This window comes from Tamandua tetradactyla, chromosome X, assembly GCF_023851605.1.
Source record: "Tamandua tetradactyla isolate mTamTet1 chromosome X, mTamTet1.pri, whole genome shotgun sequence".
Classification (NCBI taxonomy): Eukaryota; Metazoa; Chordata; class Mammalia; order Pilosa; family Myrmecophagidae; genus Tamandua; species Tamandua tetradactyla.
The window spans coordinates 107422935-107449946 of NC_135353.1; the positions used below are offsets into that span (position 1 = coordinate 107422935).

The 27012-nt window shown below is 42.6% G+C and overlaps 1 protein-coding gene across 1 annotated transcript in view; it reads right to left on the reverse strand.

Annotated features, from left to right (window-relative positions):
* MSN (moesin) overlaps window positions 1-27012 on the reverse strand; it is an 80361-nt gene that overhangs the window by 33951 nt on the left and 19398 nt on the right. The window contains exon 2 of the mRNA XM_077146874.1: window positions 3914-3997. Within this exon, the coding sequence (XP_077002989.1) occupies window positions 3914-3997 (84 nt within the window). The remainder of the gene's footprint in view (window positions 1-3913; window positions 3998-27012) is intronic.

A 27012-nucleotide genomic window follows, 5' to 3' on the forward strand; every position in this document is an offset into this window, starting at 1 on the left:
AAATCTGACCATAAAACTGTACTTTTCCCCACTGCACTACTGTGCTTGGAGTGAATGAGGCTGTTTGGCTTGGAGAAGACTCAAGGGGAGTGCTGAATTTCAGAAAAAGAATTCTAAGAGCAAAAGGAACTCTTGATGTAGAGCCATCCTCCTCAGCATCCTTGGCAGGTCCAAGGATCCAGATATGAAGCAATTGCCATACTAGCTAGTATTGTATCCTCTAGATGGCACTGCTGATAACACCCTCCTCTGCCAGCATCTCACCTTGCCTAAAACATGCATCTGCACAAAAGAGAATACCTCAGCAATCTATCATACCCTAAGCCAATAAATCCCCATCCAATCAAGGGACAGCACACCACCTAGTGGGCACCCTTCCCTCCTGGGATCACTTTCCATTTAAGACACAATTTCCAGAACAAAGAGTCAGAGCCATTTTTTTTCTTTCTGCTGGCTCTCCAGGTGGAAGCCAATTTCAGGTTCCTACCTGCTTTCTCCTTTCTGCTTTCCCACCTGCTTCCTCCCTATTTTATTCCTTCAATAAATCTGTTAATCTTTGGCTCGCTGTCTCATGTGAAATCCTTAATGATTCCATGCCTAACAGGGAGATGTTTTCTCTATATTCAGACCTTTGAGGGCCTGCCACAGGAAGGAGAGGGTAGAAAGGACAGAGCTGGAACCCCATAGGTGAAAACTACAGGGAAATAAATTTCAGTTCAAGACAAGGAGTTCAGCATCTTGCCCTCTTGTGACCAAAACACATCTGGACAGAAATCTGCAGAAGTATATGTTCATAGGCATTTGGGGGATATGAGCTTTCCTTGCTCTCTAACTTGATGAGGCATGAGGAAGTCCATTCTGTCTGGCCCTTGAGAGCCATCATTCTGGTAGAACCAGGACCAGGAGGAAGGAGCTAGACTCCTTGGGAAGAACTGACAAAAGTTATGAGGCCACCCTGGAACCCAGCAGTCATCTGGCCAATGTCCATGAAGGAAGCTGACAGGAGAGAAAGCACCCTCGTTGGCACCAGCAATAAACAACAGGCAACAATGAGAAGCTGTAGCTTGAGGGAAACCCAGGACCTGGGGGAAATGGAAGTGGGGCCCACAGTTCCTTTAGTTTACCCCTTATTTCTTCTTGTCTGTACACCCACAGTTAGGGAGAGGAGAGAATGGCTATAGCCATTTCATCCCTTCCCTCATAGCTCTAAAGCACAAGATTCTTCAGAGGACTTTTTTTTTTTTTTTGCATTTGCAAATATTTATTTGGGTAAGAAGTTATAAAATTTATTTTTATAATACATACACATATAAGAAAAACACCTTTGAAAGAATAAAAAATAAAATGTCAGGAGCCAACAGAATTTAGTGTTTATAAAGGAGATCATCAATAACTTTAAAAATTCAGAGAAGAAATTCAAAGTGTATTTAAAATTTGAGACCATCCATGCCTTATATTTTATATAAAAAAAGGAATTGGGCTTTAAAGGGAATCAATATGACTTAATAGTTTTTCAAATGACTTCAAAATGGGTTTCTAGACACTGTCAAATATGGACATGAAGAAAAAAGAAAAGAACTTTGGCAAGTAAAGTATTAGTCCATACCAGGTTGGCAAAAGTCTACTTTTTATATAAAGATTCTTCCATTTACATTTGCTCTTATTACAGGAGCAGAAAGAACTAATACCAAGTATATTTGAGAAGTCTATGAGCTATGTAGTAAAAACAGTTGTTTTAAAAAACCCTGAATTTTATGAAAACATACCATACTGCACATATAGTAACTGAATAAATGTAAACCATGATTATTTACTAACTCCACCCTATAAAATATTTAACCACAAATCTCATACAATATCCCCTAAATATATCTATATCTCTTTTTCAAAGGCAGTTGCTAAGCTTTAAACTAATATATATTTGCTATTTTAAAAAGTTTAATTCAATTATAAAGATCTTTGAGTAAAATTCCATGGGAATTTTTTCAGTACTATAGCAACAAGACATATCATGATCTATAAATGGTCACAACCTTTAGAAAAAATTACTGAAGCTAGAAAAGGTATTACCAAAGTCAGAGGTTTCCATCTCCAATCCTTGAGAAACCATTCTACTCCAGGGGCCATAGCTCCAAAAGGCAACTCAAATTTCCTTGCTTAAAAAATTTTTATTTTGACTAGTGCATTTCCTAATTTAACTTATATGGACAGTTTAATTGAACACCGTAAGTACATGGGACCTTGAATAGGGCATGAGATTTTTTTAGTTTGTCCAGGTTAGTGTGATGCCCCAATAAATCCCAGAGTGATTTGAACAGTGAATAAATAAGTATTTGCAAAGTCCCCTTGGGAGAAGCAGGAGAAAGGGGGAAAAATTCAACTTTCCCATTTGGAGAATTCCTGATATTCTCGCAAGCAGCGGGGACAAAGAAATCAATAGGCTGAGCCCTCGATCTTAGGGTTTACCCCTACGAAACTTATCACCGCAAAGGATAGGCTAAGCCTACTTAACAATAGCCTAAGAGTCACCACCACAGAACCTCTTTTGTTGCTCAGATGTGGTCTCTCTCTCTCTCCCAGCCAACATGGCAAGTGAACTCACAGCCCTCCCCCTCCCCCTCTCTACATGGGACATGACTCCCAGGGGTATAAACCTCCCTGGCAACGTGGGACAGAAATCCTAGAATGAGCTAGGACTCAGCATCAAGGTTTGAGAAAACCTTCTCTACCAAAAGGGGGAAGAGAGAAATGAAACAAAAAAAAAGTGTCAGTGGCTGACAGATTTCAAACAGAGTGGAGAGGTTATACTGGAGGTTATTCTTATGCACTATATAGATACCCCTTTTTAGTTTAAGGTGTATTAGAGAGGCCACAATGAAGTGCCTGAAACTGTAGAGCTGTGTTCCAATAGTCATTTTTCTTGAAGATGATTGTATAATGATATAGCTTCCACAATGTGACTATGTGATTGTGAAAACCTAGTGTCTGATGCTCCTTTTATTTACAATATGGACAGATGAGTAAAAAACATGGATTAAAAAAAACAAATAATAGGTGGGAACTAAGGTTAAAATAAATTAAGTAGATTTAAATACTAGTAGTCAATGAAAGGGAGTGGGAAGGGGTATTTTTCTTTCTTTTTCTGGAGAGATATAAATGTTCAAAAAAAATTATCATGGTGATGAACTCACAAATATGTGATGATATTGTGAGCCATTGACTGTAACCATGTCAAGAATGTCGGTATATCGGTTCATTGCTTATAATAAAATCATTTTTAAAAAGAGTGTTGCATCTTACACCAAATTCTCTGCTGGCTGGTTCTATGTGATGACTAGGCCAAATTTATTCTTCTTATAGGATTCTTTCTTCTCTCAACATCTGGATAAATCCAGTAAGAGATATAGATTCTAGTTTCCCTTCAGAGGGCTTTAGATCTTCATTACCTAGGTGATCACTGCCACCAGGGAAGCAGTGCTACACCTTCAGTTCCGCTTTGAGAACCCTCTGCCTGGCATCTCCCCTGTGGGGGTCCCTAGCTCTAGTCTAACTCTACCTGTCCCTTCCCCACAAGGTTTTTGGGCTCTAGAAGAAAGGTAAAATCTCAGAGCATTCATTCATCCATTCAATATTAACTGATGGCTTATTATGCCTGGAGAAGAATCCCTAGATCTATCAGACACATCAGTGCCTTTAAGAAACATGGAGTACCTTACCTATGAAGGCATAGGTAAGTACATACAACTTTCATCCCAAAAAGAATGAAAGACATGCCCTAGATGCACAGGGCATTTGTGCATGGCTGAGTAGGAGAGATTCCCTGACAAAAGACAGAAGGCATAGATGGCTAGCATTTTGGCAGAAGCTATTATGTAAAGAGGAGGAGACAAGGAGCAACAACTTCCTCCCTTACCTGGTCAAACAGCTGCTTGCCAGTGGTGTTGGGCTGGATGGCAAACTCCAGCTCTGCATCCATAGTGGTCACACGGACACTGATCTAGGAAAAGATCAAAAGAAACAGGTTAGTTGTCTGGCTCTGTACTCAGCAGAGATTGGGTCAAATGTTGAAGCATAGAAGAGGGAATCAGGATACTAAGAACCTGAGCAAATTAGATATTGGCGGTGAGGAAGGAGGAATATTGAAATGATATTTTTAATAGCCTAGCCCCTGCTCCAAACAGGTTATTGAACAGGTTATCGAAAACAGAAAACAGCCACAGAGCAATGCTTACCGAGGGGCAAACAAAAGAATGCAAATCAACCTAGTACCAAAAGGAAACAAGTGCTGACTGTATTTCTACTTCCAGGAAGCCTTCCCCACCTGCTCCAGCCAGAGCAGCATTCTATTCTCACCTCTGATCTAAAGCCTGAACCATCTATAGCACTGGTTTTGCAGAGGCAAGTTAAGGGCAAGATAAAGAGAACAGTTGTTCCAAGCCTAGCACTGTCACTGGCTCAATCTACAACTCTTTGCATCTTCTTTACATCTTTTCTCCTTCCTGAGTCTCACTTAAGGGCAGAAATGGGGTGGAGGGCACATTAGTCAATTAAACTAGACAATCTTCATTTCAGTGATGATGTCCGTGTTTCTATGTACTGCTTTGCATTGTTTATGCTTCCCTATTTATGTATTATTGGCCTCCCTAAGCAAAAGAGAGAAAGGGGGCCTCAGCAGAGCTGGGTGTGGACAGCAGAGAGATGCTACATAAGCCAAGTCTGCAGAGGGACAAAAGGACAGACCCAGACCAAAATAATAAGTAGCCAGGTACATAATTTCAAAGGCACTATAAAAAGTACACTCCACATTTATGAATATAATTTACTGAGCCCTGGTCAATGATAACTGAAATTCCATCATTAGAGATTTGTTCCTTTGGCTGATAACTTGGTATGATGGTATTAGCAGTAATAGCAATAAGCAGCAGCTTTAACGTTTTGAGACTACTCACAAGACACTTAACTAGGTACTTTATATGTATTATCCCATTTAAAATCCTCAGTAATCCTGTAAAATAGGGAGGATTATCTCCACATTAGGGATGAAGGAATAGATATTCATCTAAAGTCACATCACTAATAAGTGGGGGAGCCAAGGTTTGAATCCAAGTATATGTCCAAACATTATACTTTAAACCAATATGCTAAATTCCTCCAATACAGAAAATACAAAAACCCATTAAAAGAAATCAAAGACTAACCTTCTAAATTGTTAGAAATTTTGCTTAAGTTATATGGTAACAGCCACAGGATGGCTCGTCATATAAATATAAAATATTAATAAGTTTATTTCATGCTAAGGGAAAATACTTCAGTAATAATGAGGAAGAGCAAGTAACACAATCACACATAGGATATGAGTTCAACTTTGTAAAAAGTATGACATAGAGAGATTATTGGAATCATGCCCAAGTGTTAGCCAGGCTTACTTTTAGGGTGGTGATCTTATAAATATCTTTCCCCTTCTTTAAATAATAAAAAAAATCCACATTTTCTAGGATGATCACATATTACTTAAATTTATGGGAGGGAAAGACTAAAAATAGACTTTGTCAAAGATGCAAATCCCCATGGAGTGGGTAAGACATTAAGCCTTATCAGTCTTCGACACCTCTGGGTCTTTCCTGAGCCCAGGGGTCAGGCAGCAGGAAAGAAAGGGCCTGATAGCGATTTTGCCAGTTAAAACAATTCTGTAGAGGACCAGGACTGGGGAACAACTTTGCAAATACATTTCACCAGGGAGCCAAGGAGGAAATCTATTTCAGGGATGACAATGGGACAGGAAAGGCTCTGAAGGCAGGAACAAGTAAGGCAAGTACCCCAGTGGGAGACAACAGGCAAGGATAGCCACCTTGACTCAGTGTTACTCTAGGCATCCTGCCAATCCAGTGATTCCTCTCCCATAGAACAGGTCCTCATAAGCTAAGAGGAATAGGAACCTGTAGGCTGGAATTTGAGGTGTACCATGCCATATACAGCGTCAAACCACCCTTGAGTTCAGTCCTGGGAGAACTCAAAGCACCAATGAGTGAGGGAACAGGTTAGAGAGAGGAAGAGGGACAGTGAACCTTTTAGTAATTCATTCCCACCTCAAGGTTTGTGTCATATTTAGATTTACCTTCTAGTACCCAAGACTCAGTGGGTATTCAAAAGATATTGGTTAAATGAACAGGTACCAAGTGAGAGGATAAAAGAAAGAAACAGTTATAGCATGGTATATACATTCAGAATTGGGGACACTCTGCATCTTGACCTATTTTGTGCCATGGACCCTTCTGGCAGTCTGATGAAGCCTATGGACAGTTTCTCAGGATGCATGAAATAAAGTAGATACAAAGAGACCAATTATAATGAAATAATTATCAAATTTAGTAATTTATACCCATTTAGTATTATATTAAGTGATGATCTAGCACTGGGTCTTATTTGTTATTACTTCTTTAACTTAAAATTAGTCTTGAAAACACATTTTGAGAAAGCTACAATAACTAGAATGTGATACAAAATATCTTAGATTTCCCTTGGCAATAAGGATATAGGCACTATTATGACCCACTGCATTTTTTCTTGTTTGCCTACATTCATAACATGAGAGGCTAAATTTCAGTGGGAGGTTAATGAAAACAAATATGTAATTTTCCTCCATCCAAATTCATAAATCCTTCCCCTTTCAAATTCTATCCAAGGACCCATGGAAGCCTGTGCTGGTTTGAAACTATTTTGTACCCCAGAAAAGCCATGTTTTAAACCTGATCCAAACTTATGGAGGCAGTCATTTCCTTTGATTCTGATTCAATATTGTGGGTGTGGCCTATGGGCTAGAGGGAGGCATGACTCCACCCATTCAAAGTGGGTCTTGATTAGTTTACTAGAATCCTTTGAAAAGGGAAACATTTTGGAGAAGCTTCAAATGCAGATGCTTGGAGAACAGTTGCTTCAGAGCTGTCAGAGACAGATGTTTGGAGATGTTTAAAATGCCGACAAAGAGAACAGATGCCTAGAGACAGATAGTGCCCAGAAGACAACACCAGGTGCCCTTCCATGAACTGCTAAGCAAGCCAGAACCCAGAGGTGTGTTCTGGAAGAACTAAGCGAAGGCCCGCAGACGCTTAGAGAGGACAAAACTGGCAACAGAAGCTGAAAGCAATGGAGCCCAGAAGCAAGAGCCCAACAGATGCTAGCCACATGCCTTCCCAGCTGACAGACATGTTCTGAACAGCTTCAACCTTTCTTGAGTGAAGGTGACCTCTTGTTGGTAACTTAATTTGGACACTTTCACCTTAGAACTGTAACTTGCAACTTATTAAATTCCTTTTAAAAAGTGTTCCATTTCTAGTATATTGCATTCTAGCAGTTTAACAAACTAATACAGTGTCCAAGGACTCTAGGTTAAGAAGCCTCCTATAAACTTATTTCAACCCACCAAATATTAATGAAAAACTACGTTTAATAAACTATGGTTGGAATAGAGCTTTAGGACTAGACGCTGCCCTCAAGGCACTTACTGAATAACAGGAAAAGTATTAATATACAGGGTGGACCCTGAAAAGTGCCCTAGTAGAAGAGATGAAACCTTTTGTGGAAATTAGGGACCACAGTTCAAAGTTGCATTTGTACTGGTCCCTATGGACAAACTGGATTTTGAAAAAGGGAGAATGGGGATATAGGCAAAGGCTACCCAAGTATTCCAGGTATAGAAACCAATGTGTGCTATGGCCCAGATAGAGATGCAGATGGCCCACTTAGAGGCAAGCATGTAGGCCTGCAGGGTGAAGAACAGGCAGGGAGACTAAGAAAGTGGGGGGGGGGGGGGCCTTGAAAGCTATGGTAGAAAGCTGGGGCTTAATCCTGTCAGAAGTGGCTAATCCATCTTGGAAGTTCTGAGCAGGGTGGGGCAGAATTAGAAGTAGGGGTTTTGGAAGAAACTGCCCAGGGAGGAAACTGAAGAAAGAGTGGGAGTCCAAGAAAACATTCCACAGCCTAGGAGTCCCATTTAATTCATACTATTGAGAAGAATTATCAAAGGAAATAAGCCAGCATCTCTTACAGGTCATATCAATTGCAGGTCATGTCAATCTAGCATCTTCAAGGCACTGACCAGGAATGGAGCCCAGTGCTTGGCCCACAGTAGGTACTCAAATAGTTAAAGAAATGTTTCATAAATGAATCAATTGGTAGAGAAGGATCCAGCCTGAATCAGAAACAAGCATGTCAGAGATACTAGTGTTGTTCATGCCTCCTCCCTCTTAGAGTATCGTCCCTGAGCAATGGCTCTCCTAGAACCAAAAGATTTCCAGCTAGAACCCAACTGGAACACATCTCCTGAAACTGTGCAGGATTTTGCCATTCTATTGTGGCTGCTTCTCTAGGAATAGCAGCCTGAGGTCACCTGAACTGAATTGCAGAGACAATCTTAGGTTTTAAATAAATTAGGAATAAAAACAAACAAAGGGATTTCCATTCTAGCCACCACTCAACTCAGAAGAAAATGTGAGTCACAAGGGCAGAGATATGGTCAATGCTCTCCTATCTTCTGACAAGGCCTGAAGGTGATAAGATAAATCAGGAGTCTTGATCCCAGAGGGTATTTTTTTCTCCCTCAGACTAATCTGGAGCCCACATGTCCATGATGAACTACTGGCTGAGATCTACTGTCACACAGGGCCCTCTGGATGCACAACACTAATAGGCACCCACCACCCTCCTTTCGGGTCTGGTTCGCTCACTGAGGAGAGGAGGATGGTCTAGTTTTCAGGGCAAGAACCTGAAAATAAAGCCTCCGAAGTCAGCAAAAGTTTGCAGGCAGTCTCTTAGCTTGGCGGAAGAGGAAGAGCTAGCCTGGGTAGGATAGTGTTTCAAGACATGCTCCCCAGCAGAGAACTGTTTATATACTAAATCTCAGCTTAAGCCAGGCCCTAAGAATCCAGGCACACTCTGAGGTCAAAGACTGTGACACTGGAGAACATTAAGCATTTAAGGAACAAAAAATCTGGATGTTTGTACATAATCTGGCTGGTGCCTAGAACCTTGGGTATCTGTGTGACAACTGAGACTCAGAACTGGAGTTCTGCAGCTATGAAAGTCAGCATTACCCCATTCAGGAACTGTTTAAAAAACTGAAAAAGATATCAGACTTCACGTAGAGATATGAATGAAGCTGATCTGGTTAGGGCTAGGGTAAATCAGAGTAAAGGGTAAAGAAATTTCAACTTTTGTGTGAAACCAAAAGAAGTTTATTTGGTGCAAAATTTACATTTTCTGTAGTATACTAGTTTATCTTGTATAGTCAGTTTATTTGAACACCATAATTACATGGAACCTTGAATAGGGGGTGAGATCTTGATGGTTTATACAGATTAATGTGATGCTCCCATACATCCCAGAGTAATTTGGGCAGAGAATAAAAAAGTATTTGCAAGGCCCCCTTGAGGTACTGGAGAAAAATGTGGAACTATTAAACTTCCCTATCTGAGGAATCCCTGATACTCTTGCAAGCATTGGAAACTACCAATTTAATAGGTCAAGCCCTTGATCTTGGGGCTTGCCCTTTTGAAACTTATTCCTGCAAACGAGAAGCTAAGAGTACTTATAATTATGTCTAAGAGTCACCCCTAGAGAACCTCTTTAGTTGCTCAGATGTGGCCTTTCCCTCTAAGCCAACTTGGCAGGTAAATTCATTGCCCTCCCCACTACATAAGACATGATTTCCAGGGATGAGCCTAGACCCAGCCTGGTGGGACTTGAGAAAGTCTTCTTGACCAAAGGGGGAAGAGAAATTAAACAAAATAAAGTTTTAGTGGCTGAGAGACTTCAAATAGAGTAAGAGGTCATTCTGGAGGTTATTCTTATCCATTATATAGATATCCCTTTTTAGTTTTTAGTTGTTTAAAATAGATAGAAGGAGCCTCCAATGTTCTGGAGCAGCTAGAAGGAAAAATCTGAGATGATGGTATGGTAGTCTGTGACAAACTCTGGATTCTGTCCTGTAACTACCTGTTGAAGAGTGCTTTGAAAACTATTGCTTTTTTCTTTCTTTGCTTTGTATGTATTATATTATACAATAAAAAAGTTAAAATAATATAAAATAGTTAGAAGGAAATACCTGAAACTGTTGAACTGTCTTCAAGTAGACCTGATTTGTGAAGACAACCGTTCCTACCACCAGCCCAAGAACAATAAACCTACTGTTATTTATTGAACAATTGAGCACAGACATTTCCCACTGCAAGCCCTTCACACTAGGCAATGACAAGCCTACCTCAATGGAGAAAATGTAGTCCACTGTCCAAAGCACTCAGTAAACTGGGATATCTCCCAGAGCTTTAACCAACTAGCCTGAGAAACATAAATAGCCAGGCCAGATTCTACCTCCAGCTTCAAATAAGGGACCCTCCCTTCTCTTTCTCCAGAGTCAAAAGAATCCAGCCGAGCAGAGGCCAGGCCAAAGTGAGGGGATCTGGAAACGTTTCCCCTAACCTGCACTGTTGTCATTGAACAACAAGATGGCTTTTCCCTAGAGAGAGGTTTGGAGGAGACAGAGGTGAGAGCAGAGAGAGAGAGAGAGTTGAATAATCACAAATAACTTGCCTAAAGCACATTCCCTCAAGCCTGAGGAGATTGGCATTATGGGCTCCACTTCATAGGTGAGGAACTGAAGTACAGAGGCAGGCAACAGAAAGATAGAAATGAACACTTGCTGAATGCCAACTATGTACCAGGCCCCATTACCCACAGTCCACTTAAGAGATCAGTCAGATGGTGGTAAAGGTAGGTCTTCTGGCCGTTCCTTGAGCAACTTCCATGACCCACTTACCTTGCTGGTCATGCTTTCATTGCTGTCTTCAGATACTGCCTTGGCAACTCTTTTGGCTAAGGCCAAAACTCTCTGGCATTGAAACATCTGGAAAGCACTGCTTGGGAAGGTTCCCCTTAACTGAGCAGAGCTTATGAGTCAGCCCAGTTGGATCCAAGCTCAGTGACCTCATCTTCCATTTGACACCTAGGAAGCATCCTCTTCCTCCTCCTCCTCTTCCACTGACTCACTCACTTCCCAGCAAGTAAGCCTCTTCCCTTTTGCCTTGGAAGTGGTACTTGGTACAGTTATCTGGTCTGAATTCTTCTGAACTCTTCCTGCCTATTACCAGACCCTTAGCAGAGCCAGCAAGGCTTGTGCCAAGTTAACCCTTCCTATGCCTGTGCCTTTTCCCAGTAATTTCTAGAAAGGAGACCCACCACAAACCCCATCCACAACCATGCCTTAAAGGATCAGCAGTAGTTCTTCAACCACTCCAACTACTGCAGAGGGTATGGGGAACAACAGTTCCCTTATCGTTTGCTGTGAAGCATCTCAAGAAACATCCAAGAAACAACTCAACTGGGAGACCAGTACATATTGGGGACTGGATGTTACTCCTCCAATTATCAGAGGTTTGGGGCCCTCATGCCTCTCAGCTACTGTGGGTGGAGAACTCAGGGAAGAAACCAAAGCTGAAAAGATCACAAACAGCAATATCACCTTAGCGAGAGACAATCTCTTCATTAGCCAGCCTTAACCGTATGGCCCTACTCAATCTTAGACCCAGGGAGAGTCTTCCTCTTTCTCTCAGCGTGTGAAGGTCAGGAAGGAAACCAGCTTCTTACTGTCTGCACCTAACTCCAGATCTTATTTTAAATATAAGCTCAGCCAAATTGCACCCCAGGAGCAAACACTCCCTGCCCCAAGTTAGTTCTCCTTCCTAGGTACATGGACTGCCCCACCAGCTCCTGAGCATAGTCATTCCTCCTCTTGACACTTCTTTATGACCTGAATCCACTCATCCTAGAATCTCTGTATCCTCCAGAATAACTCCCAAACTTCTGTTCCTTGTTACCCAAGAGACTAAACAGCCCAGAATCTCAAACTGCCAGAACCGAAAGGAGCCTCAGAGGCAACTTGATTCAAACCTCACAATATACAGCTGGGGAAACTAAAGTCCAGAGAAGGAAAGGTGCTAAGCACAGGGTTACACAACTCCTAAGCAATATGAGCACAGGGAATAAAACCTGGCTCTTGATCCACTGAGTAGGCACTTCAGACACACTATTTTTGATGTGGAGAGACTATGTAGATTGGGCTGGACCAACTTACTTCCATGAAAATTCCAAGCTGCACTGTTTGGTAGCCTGGCTTTCAGTGAAGAGAAGGCCTAACTTTCAGGCCTTCATTCACCACCACCCATTCCAGGGAGTGTGAACTTTTTATAACAACATGAAAGGAAACCAAAAGAGCCCTTGTCTCTGGAGCAGCTTCCTTTGCAACAACTGGATAGCAACTAGATAGGAAAAAGCCCCAGTGAGCACAGTTAGGATTGGGGGTTGGGGAAGTAGAGCAGGGAAACAGGCAGAGAATTTGAGAATTTGAGGCAGCCAAGAACATCAGATTCCTTCAATTCCCATAAAACTTTGAAGCTACTGAAATAAAAGGAGAGAGGGCCCATTGTTAATAAAGTAAGTTTCCCAAATGAGCAAAGCCCTCCTTGGGGCCACACCCAGCTGGGCTTTGCTCTCTCACTTCAGTTTCCTGTTTGACCCAGCTTCCTGCCTGCAAGTTTCACAGGAAGTATTTGTAGACTGGAAACAGATCATTTGCAGCTGCTTGAAGACGCCCAGGGCACTGACTCCCCTCAGTCAGGAACACACCCCAGATCTCCAGCATCATATCACTGAAGCACATTCAAGCTAATCCAAGCCCCAGCTTGGGTCCCTTCCCTTGGTCAGGGGGTTCCTGTCCTGCCCATGCACCTGAGTGTTAAAATTGCTAAAGCCAGGATCAACCAACTACATAGGAGCAGTTTCCATACTGTGGTGGTTTGGAGCTGTATATACCCCAGAGATACATGTTCTTAAACTTAATCCATTCCTGTAGGTGTGAACCCATTGTGAGTAGGACCTTTTGGTGAGGTTACTTCAGTTAGGTGTGGCAAGACTCAATCAGGATGGGTCTTCATCTTATTACCAGAGTTATTTATATGCAGAATGAAATTCCGACAGAGAGAAAGCCACAGGAAGCAAGAAGATTAAGGTCAAAGGAATCTGTAGGAGATGGGAGAGGCCAGGAAAGGATGTCACCTGCACTGCCATGTGACAGAGGACCCAGGACAAAGGATCACTAGGGAGCCAACCCAGAATGTCAGTCTTCGGGAAAAAAGCATTGCCTTAATAATGTCTTGATTTGAACTTCTATTTTAGCATCAAAACCATGGGCTAATAAATTCCTATTGTTTAAGCCAACCCATTGCATGGTATTTGTTTGAGTATCCAATGAAACTACAACATAGACAGGCAAAAAGCTCCATTTTGAACCTCTGGACCAGGCTAGGTTTGGCTTCCTGCCTACTTTGCTGGTAAGCTGACAGCCAAACCTGATATGAGAAACCTAAAAATTGGGGCCCTCAACCCAGAAATATGTTCTCAACTATTTGAAGGGCAAAGTTTGGTGTGGTAGAAAGAGAGTTTGGAGCCTCTATGACCGTCCTGTTTCTGAACCTCAGTTTCCTAATCTATAAAATGGGTATAATAATACCAACCTCACAATAAGGTGATTGGAAGATTTTAAGTTAAGATAATAGACATGGAAGCAGTTGGCACATCATAGGTAGACTATGATGATTAGAAACCCCTCCCCTTTTAGCCATAATATAAATATTCTACTTAGGAACAATTTAAAACAAAAACCTACTTGTGTGCAGAGGGGTAGCATTCTCTAGCCTAAAGGACTCTTCCATTTTGGGAGCAAATTCTAAAATGTGAATAGATTTATAGTTGGCTTGACAATATGAAATGCCCACACGACAGAGTATCTATGCTACCCTGTCCTTTTCAAGGGCTGCCTGATATTCTAGTCATGTTCTACCAATATATACAACCCCCATCCCCTCAACACAACCCACCAGGACCTCCAAACTCCCTCAGCTAGTATGCAGAAGATTCAAACTCAGTCTGCAAGTTGACACATCACAATCACCTAGAGTAATTTTTTAAAATAAAATTCCCTCGTCTCACCCACAGAGATTCCAATATATTGGGTCAGAAGCAGGGCCCAGACATCAGGATTTAAGTGCCCCATGTAATTCCCAGGCCAAGTCAGATTTGGGAGCCCCTGGCATAGATTGCAGCTCCCTGAATGAATCAGTCTCTCATGAGCTGACCTTAATATGGATTAAAGGAAGGAAAAAAATAGGAAGTGGAGAACAACTGTGCCTAGTTCCTAGGCCTGGTGAGCAGGGTTGAACACAGCTCACCTTTACAAAGATCAGGAATGCAGTCAGTCCTGCTACTGTCCCCAAATCCCTCTGCACCCTGGTCACTCTACTTGTAAACCAGGATGCCTCCCCTTACCTAGAAATCATCAGTACCCACTACCACAGACACGATTATACACTAAAGTATGTCTGTGTAGGGCAGTGCGATGGTAGCTCAGTGGCAGAGTTCACACCTGCCACACTGGAGACCTGGGTTTAATTTCCGGCGCCTGACCATACAAAAAAAAAAAAAAGTAAAGTATGTCTGTGTAGTAAAAGAAACATAGTTTTATATTCTGAAAACCTGAGTGCAAGATATAGCTCCACCAATAACAAAGACATAAGCTCTCAGTCTCATCTGTAAAATGGACATAAAAATGACAAACTGGCAGTACTGCTGAGCAGTGCTAATTCAGTGTTTCCCAGACTTAACTGATCATAAGAATCATCTGTGGCCCTAGTGTAAAAACTGAGATATCTGGATCCATCCCAAACTTATCAAAACAGACTCTCCACAGGAGGGGCTTGGAAATTGGTATTTTAACAAGTTCCCCAGGTGACTGTTAACTATCCGGTTTGTTTGTAGAAAACTCACTTGGCTCGGATGCTGTTGAGGGAAGGCTACATGGGATGAGAGAGTAGGGCCAGAGGTCTGGTCCTTCAAAGTACTCTCTGGCCCAAGATCTCCATAACAGGGCCTTAAGACCAGGAGCCAGCAGAGCATGGTCTGCAGGCTGTAAAAGAGAAGACTTTGGAATTCCAATCAGAAAGCTCAGCACTCCAAACCCTCAGGCCATTGTCTAGAGCCTTCCACTATCCTCCCAACTAGTTGAGAATCAGATAGCAGTGAAGAAGGATTAAATAGGACAACTGTTAAATCCTTTGTTTCCTAGTGAGCTCTGAAAGAGCTAACAGACATTGGCAAGTACCCTGTTTCTTTTCTAGCTCCAAAGGAACGAATGCAAGCTGCAAATTTCCTGGGATAAAAATTTCCCTAAAGCCCTTAAACCACCCAAAGCCAAAAAGCTTTAAAATTTGGGGCCCAAAGCAAGCTCTTAGTTAATGATAGGAAACATAGGGTCATAAAGATTGTTAACATTTGCCCAAAGATAAATTTTAGGTATGTGACCTAAAAAAAGAAAAAGAAGACACCTAGTATTCAAAGGTTACTATGGAAACCTGCTACCTACAAAATTTTCCTATAAAACAAGATAGCCCACTCCACTCAGGGCACATCCCTCCCTTGGGCAGGTCCTTCTCTTTATTAAACCTTACTACTTATTCCTACTGGCCCTCCTGTCTCTAAATTCTTTTAGTTTCAAGACTAACGAACTTGTATCAGGGGTCAGTTGGCACCACTACCAACCGGGCACCAGTTACAATAGGAACCCTCCTTACCAGCACCCCAGGAAATTAAGAGGCCCCTCTGGTCAGCCAAAAGGCAGCTGACCCACCATGAGCAAAAGGCCAAACAGGGGCACCTAAGAATGCTTGGTATAACATAAAGGAAAAACTGGGGGTAAAGAGCCCAACACTGAGACATGAAGATAGGGGAAGACAGACCATCCCCACCTAAGGAGAGAAGCTAGAGTGGGTGGGGAGTGAGCTGGAAAGGCCCAGTGGAAACTACAGCACATTCTTAAGGTCTCTTCACAAATACCTGACAGAGAGCCTGGAGTCTAGAGGGAGGCCCTGGGGCATTGCAAATCCCTAAATCTCTCAAAATCCCAGTTTCCCTACAAGTAAAATGAGAGTAATAATCCCCACTTCACAGAATTGTTTTGAGAAAATTATCTCTTTACTTACAGGAAAGCACCTGACAGTGCCTGGCATACAGTATATGTTTTATAAATTTTAGTTTCCTTATCCTGCAACATCATTACCCAATCCATATTCTCCCAGGAACTCTGACCCACCTTTATTAATCCTAGCCTCATATGCACAGTGCTTTTCAGTTTAAAAGACAGTTACCATAGTGACCCCTGTTGTGGATGATGAAGGTGGTTAACAGTACAAATAGAAGAACGTTCTTCCATGAACCAGAACAAACATATATCACTATTACAAGGTGTTAATAATAGGGTGGTATATGGGGAAAATGACCTAATGCAAACTAGATTATTATTAACAATAATATTGTAATATTCTTCCGTTGATTGTAACAAAGGTACCACACCAATCCTAAGTGTCAACAATAGGGGGATATAAAGGGTACGGGTTTTTCTTTTTTGGAGTGATGAAGATGTTCGGAAATTGATTGCGGTGATGAAAGCATAACTCTATGATTATGGTGAAATCCATTGATTGTACACATTGGATGGACTATATGTTGTATGAGTAAAACTGCTTAAAAAAAAAAGGCAGTTACCCACATACATCCTCTCATTGGATTCAATCCTGTATGACAGGCAGGGCAAAAACAAGCACCATTTTACATGAGGGGGAAATGGAGGCTCAGGTGAGTAAAAATCAACTTGCTTAAATATGAAAGAGACGAGACTAGAACGCAGGTCCTCCCAACTCCCAAAACACTGTTTTCTGCCCCTCCAAGTTTCTCTTATTTGAGGTTAAAAGAAGGTCCTTCAAAGTGTAACCATTATCATTGATTTCATGCAAGAAATATATAGTGGGCTCTGATCTCCAACTCTGTCTCAGGGTGCTATAAGAGAGCACAGAACGGGTAGAGCAATACCATTAACTGGGGGCAACTAACCCAGAACAGTGGTCTGGAAATTGGGTCTGAGTCTGATCTTCAGTAATCTTGGGATACTCCTGTCCTCTCCCCTCCCTTCCCCTTCTAGGTCTGAATGTCTCCAAATATAGTGGGTAGGTCTTACTCAATGGTTTTCAATTTTATTACTTTTTTAGCAGCTCCTTGCCTCATTCTCTCAAACATAAGCACACAAAACTTCAAAATACGAAGCACATAAAAGTAAAAACTGAGGGTGGGCTCAGTTATAGTGGGCTCAGTGGCAGAGTTCTCACCTGCCATGCCATAGATCTGGGTTCAATTCCCGGTGCCTGCCCATGCAAAAAAAAAAAAAAAGTAAAGCTGTTCTGGTTGAGGGGGTTTGCAGATCCCCAAGCAGCAGCAGTCAAATAGTTTGCAAACTACTGGGTAGCAGCTTGAGGGGACATAGTCAGCTCCAAGTCTGTTCTTCTAGAATTCTGTTTATTCTAGCCCTACCACTGATTCCTGGTAGGACTTTGTAGTCCCTTCCCTCCCCAGGCCTTAGTTTCCCCATCTGTAATATGAAGTGGTTAGACCAGTTGGCTTCTAAAGGCCCTTTCAGCATTTTGATTCCAGGAAAAAGGAGCCCAGCTATATCCAGTGTGAAGAATTGCATAGAGACCAAGAGAAGCAAAGCCCCATTCTTATGCCCCAGAGGCCCCTCAGGTGACTCTGAATTGAACTCTTGAGCAGTTCCTCAAGCACTGGCAGCTGGGTGGGTAGGCAGACAGACAGGAAGGCGGGAGCCCCACCCTCCCTTGCACAGGAAGCTAGCTACATCCTCTTTTCCCCACCCCAAGCAGCACATCTCCTAAGGTCCCTTAACAGAAGCAGTGGGGGGCAGGGAGAACAGAGGATGGGGTCTAAAAGGAAACAAAACATGCAAATCACCTCAGTTTGCTAAGGTCCCTTCTGAGGGGAGGAGGCAACTTAAAGCCCTGGAAATGAGCAACAAAACAGTTTCATTCTCTACTGGGGGCCCAGCTCTCTGGTAAAGGTATACCAAAATGGCCTATGCTGCTATGGCTGACTACAGGAGTCACAAATTTGTTGGTAGAGTAGGCAGCCTGAGCCCACCTACTTCTTGACACTGTGTGATATCAGACTGGAGATCTGGGCCTTACTCACACAGGTGCTAGTCAGGTACACAGATATGCCATGGATGGGGGGAGGGAGAGGATGTATTAATAATACGAGGGCTCTTCATGCCTCTCAAAGCCAAGGAGCCAGGCATCAGCTCTCATGGCCACACCACCAGCCTACTTTCCCATACTGCCCCCATACCCTGTGACTGGGGTCCAGCCCTTTCCACATCCTGTTCTCAGAGAACACGTGGGTGCCTAGGGAAAGATAAAGTCATTACCACACTTCCCCTCTGAGGAGGAGACTCTGATTGGCTGGGTAGGAAGCCAGAGTTCTCTGCCTGCCCTGGCTGAATAATCTGCTGTAAATCTCCCATTTTATTGACAGAGATGGGTAGCAGCTAACCTTGGGAGCACCTTCCAACTGGAGGATCCATGCTTAGAGATAAATGGTGATGGTCCAAAGTACTTTGAAAAAATGAATTTCCTGGAAATACACAAATTGGTAATGCTGCCTACATTTGGAGAATGGACGATAACATGTTAATATTCGTCTTTAATGAAACAGGGGATGCAAAAATACAATAAAATTATAAAAATAAAAGACTCCCAAACATCACTCAAGTCTCACATGGGTTTTAGATGCCAGTATTAGCATTTCTGTTAAAGTAGCATGATTTACAGGTAGGGTTTTAATATGCCTAGAACAGCTTTGGCCACTCAGGAAAAGGGTTTCAGACCCATAGGAACAGTTCCATACTCAAGCTCAAAGAGAAAGAGATGGCAAGGGAATATCACAGCCCAATCTCCCTTCATTCCTCTCTAAGCAGCTCTGACTGGCTGGCTCCCCCTTGTCTTTCCTTTCCAGCCTGTATATAACAAAAATGTGGCTGGACATTCCATCTGAATATTCAAGGAAGGCCTCCTCCATTATGCAGGGTGAGAAATCAGAAAGCAGATGCCATTTCTCAGTACTACCTCACTTAGTGCAGACCCACTAGACAAAGGCAGAGCTTCAGTGCATGATCTTTGAATAGTCACCCCTAAACCATGTCCCCCCAGCCCCACCCAACTTATTGCTCCCCCACACCTAATCTTGCAGCCCGATCTAACTCTTGTCCCATCCAGAAACCAGGTTCATCACAGAGGTCTGAGGAAAAAACTGACTCAATACTTTCTTCCACAGATGTGCCAAAGGCTGAAGGATGGCCTCATACCTGTTTCAAGTTGTCTCTGCTTATAGCCACTAGTTCACAACCTTCATTTTTGTCATGCTTGCCTTCAGCAGACGTATGGAGAGTCCAAATGCCCTCTAGCCCTGTGGATTTATGATTGTTTGGGAAAAGTCCTTGGTGGAGGGTGGGTTCAGTAAGAGAAGAGGGACAAGACATCCAGCTCATTAGTTAGCTTGAGACAACTTCTCTAAAAGCTAGTTTTGTTTTTTTTGAGCTGAAAAAGCCATGTCTTGTCCTCCAAACCACAAGCTCAGGTACCAACCTACTGAGACTGGTAAAAACTGTTTAATTTATCCAGCCAACTATACCAGGGTTTTAGCACCTCTACTTCCACAATCACACAATCTTTGCACCCATAAATGATGAGGTGAGCGTGCACATGCCCAACCACCCTCACACATAGATATATACATCAGAGTTTTCTTGGGTAGGGTAAAATGTCCTTCCTTTAATCTCACAGCTTTCGTTTAGTTTCTTCAAATAGTAGAAGAGGAAAAGTCCCATAAGAATCTGTATAGAAATTACCCAGCAGACTCCCTGATGGCTCAAGTAACATATATTATTCCATAATCCAAAGGGAACCCTAAAATTGTAACTTACAATTCAAGTAAGACTTAGAGAAACAAATAGGGACACTTCTTACCTACCTCAGGTATTTCAGAAAGGACCCTGTCCCCTGACACAAACACATGTATGTATATAATGGTTCCATATACCATGATGCCAGACATTATTCTAATGCTTGAGTGTGAGAGTATGAAAGAATGAGTGAGCATGTAAGAGTGTTTTTGTGGGGAAGAGGCAACATGAAAACAAGTGAAATGAGATTTAACATTCTATAGAAGGATTGTTGCAGAAGTAATCAGAGCGGACCATGGAAGCACAAAGAAGGGGCATCCAGGCCAGAATAGGAAAGGTAGGGAGGCAGGTTTCTAGAGAAAGTGCTCACCTGTCCTAAAGGATAAATAAGACTGTCACACAGAAGATGGTAAAGGGAAAGGGATGCTCACAGTGATCCAGAGAAATAGCACGTACACAACACAGAAGCAAGAAACACAATGAATGCCCTCCAACTGCCACAGGGACACATATAAGTGAAAACCCCTCCCAAAACGTATGACATTAAAGATCAAGTCCTCTTTTCCCAGCTCCCTGTTCTCTCCCCCAGAATCTATCAGAAGAAGATAAATTAGAGATCTCACCACCTCAGTATTAGGGTCCCACTTATCAGATTTGGGGGAGAGGTGTTTCACAGGTAGAGACAGAAATCCCTGAAGACAAAACCATACAAGGTGGCCTAATGTACAAGACCCAGGAAGGAAACCCCACTGAGGTGCCAGCTTAGTTTATGAACACTCACTACTGTAGCTCCCATGGGCATCAGAGGAACGTCTCCAGACCTCAAGGGAATTTAGGACAAGCCACGTAGACTCCATATGGTAAAACTGTTTACTTACAAACAGACCTGGAAAGACAACCAAATTAAGATCCCCTTGCATGCATGGGCCCGGGCACACACACACACACACACACACACACACACACTAAGAGGAAATGAAAAACATTACCACAGTAAGGGCCTTGGGTGGGCCCAAGCCAATGCTGCCTGGCTTCTGCAAATGGGTGGGGACCCACTGATTTCACAAACTGTTTTGCCCTTTTGGGGTAAGGGATCCTCTAATAATTTTCTCTTCAGCATATTCTCCATTTCTCTCATGCCACAAATATTCAGTCTACCCTGGGTCCCATACACCTTTTTTCCCTATGCCCCACTCCCTCATCCTGACTTTCAAGGGTCCCCAGAGCTGGAGTTCTACCCTTTGTGTGGGTGACACACCCATACAGTTCCTCAGACTGTTCTCCCCTATGGGTTGCAGTGGAAGACATGACAGGGTTCACCACAAACTAGGTCAGTCATTGGCATCAGCTTTCTCACCTATAAAAAAAGGTCACATAGAGATAGCTCAGTTCAGTGGGCACACTTTAACTTAGAGACAAAGCCTAACTAGGGTCCTATAATTCTTTGATCTCAAATACTTGAAGGAGGCAAAATGCAATGAAAAAGATTAAAGGGAAAGGGACAGTCTATCAAGTGCCTTCAACATGCCAGGTACCCTGCTAAGTATCCTTTCACACAGCTCAATTAATTCTCATAAATTCTGTTGAATAGGTATCATTATTATATTAATTTTAAAGATGGGGAAACTGAGGTTCAAAGAGGTTCATTATCTGAGGCCATGCAGCTATAAATAACAGTTAAAAATTGATTCTACATAACTGGCCTGCATCAGTAATCTTATTGACACCACCATCCTTTCCCTTAAATCACATTGAGCAATGCTGACCAGACCCTCACCAAAAAAAAAAAAATCATGGGAGCACCTGAGGCAGAGCTACTTGGAATGAGAACCATTAACTGTCTATTTAAGATTAATTAAACCAACCTCACTTACTGACTACCCTCAAATTTGCTTCAGTCCTTAAAGGTCAGAAACATCTTTGCATATTCCTTATGTCTCTGCAATTGGTGGGGTGTAGGGCTTTGGGGACATTAGGGAAGGGGGTGGGAAGAGCTGCCCTGGTTGAATGCTGCTCACCCACTGTGCCCTGGGTGTTGCCTCTAGTCAAGAAGCTCAATGGTCAAGTCTCCCAGGCCTAGTAGCCTAGGGCTGAATGGGCATCTATATTCCTTGTTGTGTTTGGAGAAGGGTGAGTACTGCTGAAGGGAAAAGAAAATGCATTACAGAGCAGATCTGGGGCAACTCCTCTTGAAATTCTGACCTTTCCTGGAGAGTAACTCAGCCTTGGGAATCCCTCCAGGATTCCCAAAGACTTGGCATGAATGGGTGTGAGTGTCCAAAAATGCATGTACCTGTATAAACATAGTGCAATATAGTAGTAGTCCCCCAGAGTCTTCAGAAGTAAGGGCCACAGGTAAGAGCTGGGAATACCTCCATGGCTAGGTAAGCCTTGCCAGAACAACATTATAATGCCATTCCCATAACTTCAAATGTTCTTGGTGTCTTGCTCCAAAAGGACCCAGAATTCTCTCTGTCCAGGTATGGTCCCACAAGAACACAAAGGACTGCCTTCTCAATTTTCATCTTAGGAGGTTCAGCAAAGCCAGGGATGGAGTATGGGGGAAGGAAAAGAAAGAGCTGGCCCCAGATCCAGAATCCCCTGGTAAGTACAGTTTGGCCTTTAGTGTTTGTGTTTTCAAATCTCCCTAATTACTTTAACCAACAGCAGCTGTGCATTAACCAGCTTTGGGAATATCAGGGATAAAAAGCAAAGTCCTACATAGGAACAGTTAGCTGGAGCAAAGCATTTCTTATCAAGTACTTTCCCTGCAAAGAAGGATACAATTTTAAATCTATGTTAGATTGAACTCTGTGGAGTGACTATGACTCCACGCATATACCAAAAGGACACAACGAGTGGTTTGGTTACTTGGTAACCAATATGGAAAGGGCTGATTAGAAGCAGCCCAACCATAAATTAGGACTTGAAAGTCTACCATGTGTCTGGCTCAGGAATGAGGTGACCATAAAGAAATTATAAGTATATAAGAAATTGGTATACAAGAAATTGGTAACCTAAAGCATAAACTACCAGGGGTCAGTAATCTGTTTCTGTAAATCTATTAGGCTTTGTGGGCCACATACAATCACTGTCATAATATTATTTTTTGTTGGTTTTTATTTTGCTATGGTTTGTGTGTTTTAACACCTCTTTACAAATGTAAAACCTATTCTTAAAATATATACAAAAACAGATCCTGTGGTCATTTTGCCAATTCCTGGTCTGCACCAAATATTGGCAGACTGATAATTCCACTATCTTCAAGGCTTCATACTAGACTAACAGCTCTCCTTACATTCTACTTTCCATAGAATATGGGCAGCAAGGATCTTGTCTGAAAGTTAGCCAGAGATAACTGGCCCACATACTAGACAATTATACATAGTAGCCTACTCCCTTCCTAGGCAAAGGCTTTCAAAAAAATAGGTAATATTATTAAGCTACTAATCAAAGGCTTTTCTCACATACCAGGAAAGACCTGAGCCAAGCTCATACACCAACAGTATGGCCGCCAGGCCCCTGGCTCAACCCTCTGTCCTTGGGGAGCAAGAGGTATGATGGAAGAAGGAACAAAGAAGCTAGAGGGAGACCCCCTCCCAGCAAGGGCTCAAGAAAGAAAGGTACAAATATGGCTTGCTCCCTTCTTTATCCCCCCAGAAAAGTTTGGGGAACAAAAGGAAATCAAGTTGGAGATGCCAAACTCAGGGGGACAGGCTAAGAATGAAACTAATACCAACGACAAAGATACAAGGCTAAATAAAGACCTTCATTAGCGGCCAATCCTACATTCAGGCCTTTTTTCTCTGGACCAGGGTCACAGGTGGCTCTTTACTCACAAGGATGTGATGAGAAGAAACAACCATTCAGAAGTGCCAACCATTCAGTAACCTCCCACTCAATGGCCTGACTCCTCACACCTGTCCCTACTACAGAAGAAAAAAAGAGAATAAAGAACACATATATGTGAAAATATGTGTACTCTAAAAGTCAACTATTGTGGGCGGGCAATGGTGGCTCAGTGGCAGAGTTCTTGCCTGCGGAGCCAGAGACCCGGATTTCCAGAGCCTGCCCAATGCCAAAAAAAGTCAACTACTGCTATGAATGGTGGGCTGCTTTATATGAGAAGTACCACACAGAGCTGACCCTCAGATGTCACCCTTTCTTTCCCATTAGCTTCCAGATTCTTCTCTCAGAAGAGAGGGCTTCTAGGGAGTCAAATCTGACTCAAAAGAAAGGACAAGAGAAGAAATGGCCTCAGACCAATTCAGTAGCTATTGAGCACCTGTTAAGTGTGGGACATTGTACTGGGAACCAGGAGCACAGAAATTATTACAAGTCCTTATATCAAGGAGTTCCCCCCATCTAGTAGGGAAGATATAATTCTTAGGCCCTACAGGATGCATTATGTGCTATATCCACCCTAAAGTACCTTGTCTCTTCTTTTTACCAAAGAAAAAATTCCCTTGAAGACTGGAGGTGCTGGCTGGTATCCACACTAAGCACCTTCTTGTGCCCCTGGGAGAACTTGGAACAAAGTCCCCTTTCCTGAAATTGAAGGAGCTTATTCTCTAATTGGGATAACATATATGAAACTGGAAAAATAATCAAAAACAACACTGAGAACCAGGACACATGGAAGAGCTTGGTGAACTCTAAAAGTACAGTAGCAGCAGGGTCCATTCAGTAGTCAGGCGTGAAGGCCATCCCACTGAAGCAGAAAGCAGAGAACAAGCAATCCAGTTTCCAAGCATCCTGCCTTAACTCCCTGGCTAAAAAGCCCTATCCGAGCATTACCATATGGAACTGTGTAGTGAAGTCACTGGGTCCTTGGGCTGTTACTCACTAAAGCCTTGTAATGGTCCCGTTAACTGAATGCCTTGGTACCCACAGCATTACTCACCTTCCATCCTGTCCTATCTTTCCCACCCCCACCTCCACTACCACGACTGGTCTACACATGCCCAGACTGTGAACTCATTCTCTAAAGAGAGTTGCTTACCTCCCATGGGGCCAGTTAGTTACTTTGCACCTTAATCCTTCCTTCCAGCATTCATGGGGGAAAGGGGCTGAGCTCCCATCTTATCAAGGTCCTCTGACTAAGTTCAAGGAATACCCAATTGAGCCACCTTTACCTCCAGCTACTAGAACAAGTAGAGAGATCCCCAGACAAAAATCTCAGCTCAGCTCAGCTCTACCCATGCTGTGTGGGCATGTGCACAGTTCTCCCCTCTCTTAGACTGTTTCCTCACATGTAACTGAGAGGGTTAAATTAAAGATGTAGTTATCAAACCTGGTTCAGCATTAGAATTTCCTAGGGAAGTTCTTAAAAAACACTGGTGCCAAAAAAAAAAAATACTGGTACCTAAAGTTAATCAGAGTCTATATGTGCATCCACAATCTCACCAAGATCAATTTCACAGAAAGCTAGGCTTCCCCAGGCACATCGTGGCCAAGGTAAATCAGAAGGCCAGGGAGCCTAGCTGGCCCCATGCTAAAGAACTCAGCCATCTACTATAAGAAGGGCAATTATAACAGTTCACCTCCACCCCCAGGTTCATTCTGACCCCTAATGCCACTATGGTGATGAGTTCAAATTTCCCACTTTTCTCAACTTTGCTTCAAGTCCACATTTAATATACCAGCACTAGTAAATCCAACCCCGCATGCTTTGATATCAAGCATCATAACTTTTCCTTCCTCTAAATGACCAGGCCTTATATACCTTTATGAACTGGGTTTTCCCATTTTCCACATCTGGTCTCTATAGTCCTACTTTAAGGACAACACACCCTATACAGAGGTGATTGTGAATAAGGGGGAGCTGCTCTTCCTCCCTCCGCAGCTTCTGACTACTCTAGTGACACATTCCCATGTGATGGTGTCACATTCCTGAGGGCTTACCAACTGATCATGACCAGGAACTGCCTGGACAGGGACTTCACTAGACAATCTACCCAATGATGTCACCCTGTTTCTGGTTGGTTCCCTAAGAATTACCACTCCAGAACACCTCCTCCCTCCTCACCCAGACCAGTCCTGAACTGACTCTTGCCACCCTGCCTACTGACCCCACCCTCAGTTATGCTTCTGAACATATCTAAAAGGCCTGCTATGAAAACTTCTCCAAAAAGATCAGACATCTGACTGCTCCCAACCTCTCAGAACCGGAAGAGTTGCTCATTTGACCCAGGTCCTCACAGAATGAGACCATTTTAAGATGTGTGCCAACATTCCCCTACACAAGGCAGGTCAGACCAGCTTCCATTGTTGGGGGAATATAACATTTCTGAATAAATCACAGAATTTTAGAGCAGAAACAGCCCTTAGAGACTAGTCAAACCAATCCCTTATGGAAAAGATGGAGCACTGTAGTCCAGAAAGGGGCAAGGCTTGTCCAAGATTGCCCTGAGAAGCTAGCAGCAGAGCCCAGACTAAGCCCCAGCTCTTTAACTCCAGAAGAGTGCTCTTTCCACAATTATCCAATATCTTCTCTTCTCACAAATAACTTGAGTCAATGCTTATCTCCTGCCAAGATACAAACAAGGTAGGTCCCAGAAGCTCCCAAACAATTCTTATTTGTTTACAAGTAACTCCTATGTGGCCAGGAGTATGCCAAAGCCAAATAAGTTATTGGCTCAACCAAGTAGAAAGCCCAATCCACCTTGAAGGCAATAGTCTGATACTAGTGAGAAGGGTCACACAGGAAGGCAGCTGCAAAACAAGAGTCAGACCAGGCCCAGAGCAAGCAAAACAGGAACATGACAAAAGGGAAGTAGCTGAAGCTGTTGAGCTGTGTTCCAGTAGCCTTGATTCTTGAAGATGATTATATAAAGATATGACTTTTAGAGTGTGACTATGTGATTGTGAAAACCTTGTATCTGATGCTCCTTTTATCCAGGGTATGGACAGATGTGTAAAAAATTATTGATAAAAATTAATAAATAATAGGGAGGATAAGTGGTAAAATAAATGGAGTAGATGGAAATACTAGTGGTCAATGAGAGGGAAGGGTAAAGGGTATGGGATGTATGAGTTTTTTCTTTTTTCCTTTTATTTCTTTTTCTGGAGTGATGCAAATGTTCTAAAAAATGATCACAGTGATGAAT